At 39.1% G+C, this 7,430-nt stretch overlaps 1 protein-coding gene across 1 annotated transcript; it reads left to right on the top strand.

The window, feature by feature from the left end:
• The first annotated feature begins 1,494 nt into the window (after positions 1-1,494).
• LOC134873613 (aldehyde dehydrogenase 1A1-like) lies at positions 1,495-7,400 on the top strand. The gene is made up of 14 exons (XM_063897387.1): positions 1,495-1,600; positions 2,651-2,814; positions 3,416-3,520; positions 3,721-3,861; positions 3,993-4,122; positions 4,212-4,273; positions 4,370-4,498; positions 4,686-4,799; positions 4,913-5,015; positions 5,329-5,513; positions 5,607-5,771; positions 5,874-6,031; positions 6,212-6,286; positions 6,775-7,400. Exons 1-14 carry the CDS (start codon positions 1,546-1,548, stop codon positions 6,845-6,847), a joined length of 1,659 nt encoding a protein of 552 aa, XP_063753457.1. The 5' UTR covers positions 1,495-1,545; the 3' UTR covers positions 6,848-7,400.
• Positions 7,401-7,430: the final 30 nt, after the last annotated feature.

Genomic DNA, 7,430 nt, shown 5'->3' with positions numbered 1-7,430 from the left:
CACTGTGTGTTGCTGCACTCCCCAGCTACAGTTCTGCTGATCTTTTCATCGTTTAACAAGGGTTAATTACAGAGACTGTGTTGTCCCCGGGGGAAATTCTCAAAGGGATGCGTGTATTTCCAGACCGCCAAGAATAAAATAGGCGCACCAGACAAAATGATGTGGCCACATTGTTCCTGGGAGACAGTGAAGCAGCAGGAGTTCCCTTATAAAAGCAAACATCTTCCCAATTATGTTTGCTGTCGTGTAGATCCTCTGACTGCATGGGCTACCATGGCACAATTGAGTTGCAATGAAGCACTAAAAGCACTACAACACGTGAGACCGAGAATAATAAATGTCTGGCAGTGCGCAAAGAAGGTTTTTGAATGCTCTTTTCTGGTTTATAAATGAACTAAATGCGTGTGAGCTATTTCTACACAACTAAAACTATGTTAACTATATCAGCCATATTAGTTATATTAATTAGCATCAAAAGTGACTAATTCATTTACCCTATGAAGCATATCAACAACCTACTAAAACATGCACATGATGCCTATTAAGGCAGTTAGACCAGGTAAGAGTGTGATTTGTGGGGAAAGCACCTATAGAGGGGTAATGCAAAGATATGTATGCAGTTGGACAAGTAGCTATGCTACATTGTTAAAATACCCTGTTATAAGTCAAAGGCATGCATCCAAGATAAAGTATATAATTATATAAAGTGTAATAAAGTAAACATGCATCAAAATATATGTAAGTACCAAAAGTAGAAGTACTCTTTAAGTGTAAAGGCCATTTTAGAATCGTATTAATTAAATGGATTATGACTATTGACTTTTGAATTATTGTGTCTATTACAGCTGGTAAAAGTGGGGCTATTTTTCATGACTTTGTTAACTTCTGTCAGATGTTTTTTACTTATAATAATATATAATAGTGAATGTAATGGTGTATTTATGTTGTATTAGCTAATAACGTAAATCTGCAAATTAAGTAACCCTGTGAGATCAAAGTAGTGAAGTAAATAACAATATTTGGCCTTTAAAATGATTAGGGGATCAAGCATAAAGTAGCATAATATGAAAATACACTTTTAAATTACACAAGTAATTGTACTATGATGAGTAAATACTTGATACCTTCCACTGTTGACTGTATGCCAGATTTAACAGTCAATAATTGAGCAAAGTTTAGAGGGAGGGTATCATATCAAAAAGTATTGACAATACATTCACTTACTGCTTATAATAGCCTTCATTAATTATACAGAAAATAATACAGAACAATTAATATAGTTTAGATCAAATAAGGCCAATTTGTGAAGAACAATACTTACAGCACTATATTGTGATGCACTTCCTGGTCTTGAGGAGCACATGGGGTAAACTGCGATTGGTTCCGACTTAACGCTAATTAGACGTGCGGGACCTCAGAGGAGGACTCCCGGTGTGACGCTCCGTTATGCTGCTGCCGTTTTCCGGTTTCCTCGGCTGTCAGGTATAAAAGCTGCTCGGCGGGTCTCTGGTCCTCTGACGCTGAGAGGAGGCAGACAGCTGTAGCATGCCTGTGAGCGGAGTCCAGGAGACTGAAGGCACCACACCAGCATCTCCCACAGGTAACCACACTTTAGAACACGTGCGAATTATGAAGCGTCTATAAGAGCTTTCAATTCACCTTATTTTGTTTGTAGTGGAAATAACGGATTTTTGCAAACTTCAAATGAAGAAGCATAATTGAATTAGTGTTTATTTAAATCCAGATGAAAACCCTTTATGTTCTGCAACTTAACTCACCATAATGTGTATCATTCTTAACTTACACATGTGTTGAATTTCCACTTTACTGTACCTACAGTTTTTATTTATTCATCTTATATTTTGTTATTTCTGGTGGGAAACAAGGCAACTAATAAGCTATAAAGTGCAAAATTCTGCACATTATTCATACAGTCTTTACGATTTTGATTAGTCATTGTAACAACATTATTATCTGAAAGTACCAAGTAGAATAAAAAAATAAAGAGAACAATTTGAACATTTGCAGTTCAATGCAATGCTTGAAGTTATCTGTTCATTGATATGAATAGAGCTAGATCTTTATAAATGTCCTTACCTGTGAATAAGATGCTGAAGAAAATGCTAGATTCGGGTCAATCTAGATTACAGGAAAGAAAACACATAAGTGAATACTGTGTCGTGTGAATGTTGGCTATACAGTACATTCCTGTGTAGGCAAGTCGGAATATTTGTAATAACTTTGTCTTTGAAATTCTTCACTATTTCTTACACTTGCGCCTATGTAAAACTGAAGCTTTCATTGTTCTGGCAAATATGGTGAAGCACACCTCTGGTGATATTTTGTAAGAACTCTGTCCGAATGAGGCCAGTTGAGTCCACAGCTCAGAGCCAGCCCGACTTTATGGTGCCTGTCGTGACCCTCGACCCCGTGGTGTTACCCTGCTAAGAGTGCCAATGCCTGATTTGGCAAACTTCCCTCCAGTGGAATCGGATGGCAAATTAAACACAAAAGGAGCCTTTTTCACTCAGTGATCCTGATATCAGCTTTTACCATCGAGTGTTCAGACACACATGCAGCACAGTGTAATGGTAAAAGTCAGATGCATGCATGAAATGAAGCTTGACTGGCTTCCATGTGTGTTTTTTAGAAGGAAAGGATGCCAACATGACTGACAACGGCCACCACCAGCAGTCTGATTACGGGTGCAACCGCCAGAGTCCAAACCAGAACCACAAACCACAGAATGGAGACGGACCTGCGACACAGAACCTGCCCATGCCAGTCCCAGACCCCCCCATTCAGTACACTAAGGTAGGCTGCTCCCAAGAGTCAAACATCTGAGCTACAGTTTGGTTCAGATGTTCCTAGACAGATCGCAGCTCGTCCTTTTCTTTTATCTTCATTTTAACTTGTATTTTGTATCTTGGCGGGCATATTTTCTAAATGTGTGGCTGACTTACTGGCATATTGTGAGTTTTGGTCTGTATTTGCCCTGTAATATGGCATTGTGTACCAGTATGTTGTAAGTCGTGTATTTCAGGTTTATGTCAAAAAGCTAATGAATAATCTGTTTATCGACTTGTAGTTACAGAATAATTGATATGTGATTTTAACAAGAAGAGTAAATAAATATTGCTAAATATTTCTATAAAATATTTCTTCTATAAGTAGGTGTACCTTTGAAGGTCATAACCCGAAAATAGACTACAAGCTTTACAACATGCAGATCTCCTCAAAGTAATCAGAGCATGAAGTACCACTCCCACTAAACACAGAGCCTTTTATTAATCATGTCAGGCTGAAAAGAGCTGAGACAGAGAGGGGAATGCCATAACTTCTTTATAATAAAATTTACTTGAAGAATCTTTTAGGAATCTCAGAAACTAATACTCATTTTCCTTAATTATCATAGTTGTTCATCAATAACGAGTGGCATGAGTCCTGCAGCAGGAGAAAGATTCCTGTGTATAATCCCGCTACGGGAGCACTGCTCTGCGAAGTGGAGGAGGCTGACACAGTGAGTATTATACATCCATTATTCACTGTTAAAGGATTTTTTGGGGAGATTTTCCTTATCTGAATTAAGGTTTTAAGGACAGAAGTTGTCATATGCTGCTCTGATTGTAAAAACCCCTTGAGGCAAATTGTTGATTGGGACATATTAATGGCATCATCTTGAATTTTCAGGCCACCTCCTTTACCTTTAATCTCTTTTAGGAAGACGTAGATGAGGCAGTGAGGAGTGCCAGAGCTGCCTTTCAGATGGGGTCACCATGGCGATCCATGGACGCCTCAGACCGAGGTCAACTACTCAACAGACTGGCTGATTTAGTGGAGAGAGACAGGCTACTATTGGCAGTGAGAAACATACAACATAATGTCTCAATTTGAATTGTACTCCCTTTAATCCGGTTTGCAGTGATGTATCATCTGGTTATTACAGTAGAGAAATGGCACATATTCAAATCTGTGTGTCTTTTTACCTGTAGACACTAGAAGCTCTGGACTCTGGCAAAGTGTTTCTCATGGCCTATTTTGTAGATCTTATGGCCACAATCAAAACTTTGAGATATTATGGTGGCTGGGCAGACAAAATTCATGGAAAAACCATCCCTGTAGGTGAGTCTCCATACTGCCGTGTTTGTCAATTGCATGTTGTACCATCAAAAAGCCACAGTGTGTATAAAGCTATCATTATTTATTTGTAGATGGAGAATATTTTACTTACACACGGCATGAGCCCATTGGAGTCTGTGGCCAGATTATTCCTGTGAGTAAGATATATTGATGTTATATTATATTCAAAGAAAAACAGGGTTATTACAAATTGTTGCAACTTTGAAATGTTCCTGTTTTCTGCCAACAGTGGAATTTCCCTGTGATGATGTTTGCATGGAAGATTGCTCCTGCTCTGTGTTGTGGGAACACTGTAGTCATCAAACCTGCAGAACAGACCCCATTATCAGCCCTGCACATGGCTGCACTCATCAAAGAGGTACCTGGATTATCACTGTTTTCCCCCCGACAGCGATATAAGAACAAAGAACATGTGGAGGAAAAAAATGAACTTGTGTTTATACATCACAGAGACCTATGCATCTGTAAAAGCAACAAGACTGCTGTAGATTTATGTTTACTTTCAAGATAAACATGTGGCTCTCCCTCTGCCTCTCTGTGTCCAGGCTGGTTTTCCTCCAGGAGTAGTGAACGTGGTGCCAGGTTATGGACCGAAAGCAGGCTGCGCTATTTCCCACCACATGGACATCGACAAAGTAGCCTTCACCGGATCTACTGCTGTTAGTATCTATCAAAATTGAGCAAGCGTATCTGCATTTCTGTTGTAGTGTCTTATTTGTAATGTGCTACCTCATTTAACTGTGATTTTCACTCTGTCGCCCTCGGTTGCCAGGTTGGGAAACTGATCCAGAGGGCAGCAGGTGACAGCAACCTCAAAAGAGTCACGCTAGAACTTGGTGGCAAAAACCCAATCATTGTCTTTTCCGACTGTGACTGTGAGTAGAAAACAATTATTGGATTACTTTAAATGTACTTCTTAAATTAACTATGAGTTTCTTAACAACATTGAAAAGGATTATTTTACAGCGCAGTGCAGTGTCAAGTGTAGTGTTGTTTGGCTGAGCAATTTCTCTCAAAGCTGTTCTGATCAGGCATGTTTTTAAAGGGCCCTGCCCAAGTGGATCATCACAGGGGTTTAACTTTTCAATGAACTGTTCATGTGGACAAGATGCTTCACACTGGACTTCACTCTTTTTACTTTCATCTAAAAGCTGCAGCCCTTTATATGTGTACATGTCTATCTTGCAGTAGAGCATGCAGTGGAGCACGCCCACAGTGGCCTGTTCTTTAACCAGGGCCAGTGCTGTCTGGCTGGATCCAGGGTGTTTGTAGAAGAACCCATCTACGAGGAGTTCGTCCACCGCAGTGTGGAGAAGGCCAGAGGGAAAGTCCTAGGAAACCCATTGCTCCCGGGGGTTGACCACGGACCACAGGTGTGGCATGAAGTTAGGCTACAGTATCTCTTTGAATGTCTCCTCCACCACTCAATCAAAAGAACATTTGATTAGAGCTTGTGTTTTCTACAGATTGACCAGAAGCAGTTTGATAAGATAATGGAGCTGATAGAGAGCGGTAAGAGAGAGGGCGCCACGCTGGAGTGTGGAGGGTCCGCATGCGGTCAGCAGGGACTTTTCATCCAACCCACCGTCTTCTCAAATGTCACAGACGACATGCGCATCGCCAAAGAAGAGGTACTGTGCTCTAAAAGACAGAACCACACTCAGTGGATAATTTTTGGCCCTAATCTGCTACTGTGTTCTCATTTTTCATTCTTGCCCTCCTGCACGTCTCAGATTTTTGGTCCAGTGCAGCTGATCATGTGTTTCCGCACGACCCGTGAGGTCATCCAGAGAGCCAATGCCACACAGTACGGCCTAGCAGCAGGAGTGTTCACTAATGACATCGACAAAGCCCTAACAGTCACTTCTGCTCTGCAGGCTGGCATGGTGTGGTATGGAAAACATCTTCTTAAATTCACCTTTAACAGTCCTGAGTTGGTGGCTTGAACAGTAAATCTGCTGTGCAAACCCCCAAAGAAACATTTGTTAAATAAATATAAAACTTTAATAATGTTTTTCCATTTTGCGACTGTGGAAAATGTACGAAGTGAAATGAAACTTTTATTTTTTAGGGTTAATTGCTACAATGCTATGAGTGTTCAGTGTCCCTTTGGTGGCTTCAAGATGTCCGGGAATGGGAGAGAACTGTGAGTAATAACATTATATCTCAGCTGTTGTATTCCTGATAATCAAGGGAGTAGGTTTGGTTTCATCGCTATCGATATTACGTTGCATTGCATGTATTTTGCTGACATTATAGATAAGTACGTTCAACAATGTTGGCACAATAAAGTCAGATGTACTTCAATAAGTAAAAACGTATATTCACTTTATTTAATTTATGTTTTCTTCATTTATATAATCTGGCAAATGTTTTTTTTTTCAAGTTGCTGCAGTATAATGTACTAATATTACGAATAAAGTTCTTTCTACTAAAAGCTCTGTCCTTTCACACATTATCTTGATTTGATGATAAGGTCTAGCACTACTTAAGGAGAACTATCTGTAAATAAATGTGTCCTATTATCTAAAGAAATAGAGTTGAGGAAACTTTTTTCCGCCCAAACCTTGACTTGGAAATGTTGTTAATTTAATTTTCCTTACATAATCAGTGTTATCTTTTGGTTTCTTTCAGGGGAGAAAGTGCTCTTCAGGAGTACACAGAGGTCAAGGCAGTCACCATCAAAATCTCCCAGAAGAACTCATAATAGTGTCATTTCCAAGAACTGAATTTCTCCTGTTATTTTAATTCTCTGCTTCCCCATGGCTTCACATCACCACAATGTGCAATAATTATTTTGCACCTGGATGTTTGGAAGGCATTATAATTCTGTCACTCCATGAACATTTACTACTTTCATATTTCCTCACATATACCTATTTTTTCAAGTTTGTGTCTCTTTCTTTTAAAATGTCTGTGACGATACTGACTTTCGTTTATGCATATTCTTCTAGTGTATCTAAAATCTTTTTAACTGTTTAGTGAACAGCATGTTCTCCATATTAGTGTCTGTTTTGTGTATTTTAACCTGTTTCTATTCAGTGAAATAATCAATTAAATAGCACTTTCCCAGAAAATAGGTGTTTAATAGGTGTCATACAAAAAATAGAAATACATTTGACATAATATTTACATGGTTCTACAAGGAAAACCATTAAACCTCGCAATGCAGTGAACATAATCTTGTTTTTCTTTACAATGTGTTGTAGTACAACTAGAAATACAAATAAAACATCATGTCTGTGTCCGGCATTATCTGATTTAACTGTGTGCCATTTCAAAAATATTAA

The sequence above is a fragment of the Eleginops maclovinus genome, chromosome 12, assembly GCF_036324505.1.
Source record: "Eleginops maclovinus isolate JMC-PN-2008 ecotype Puerto Natales chromosome 12, JC_Emac_rtc_rv5, whole genome shotgun sequence".
NCBI classification, from domain to species: domain Eukaryota; kingdom Metazoa; phylum Chordata; class Actinopteri; order Perciformes; family Eleginopidae; genus Eleginops; species Eleginops maclovinus.
This window is presented reverse-complemented; position numbering and strand designations above follow the sequence as displayed.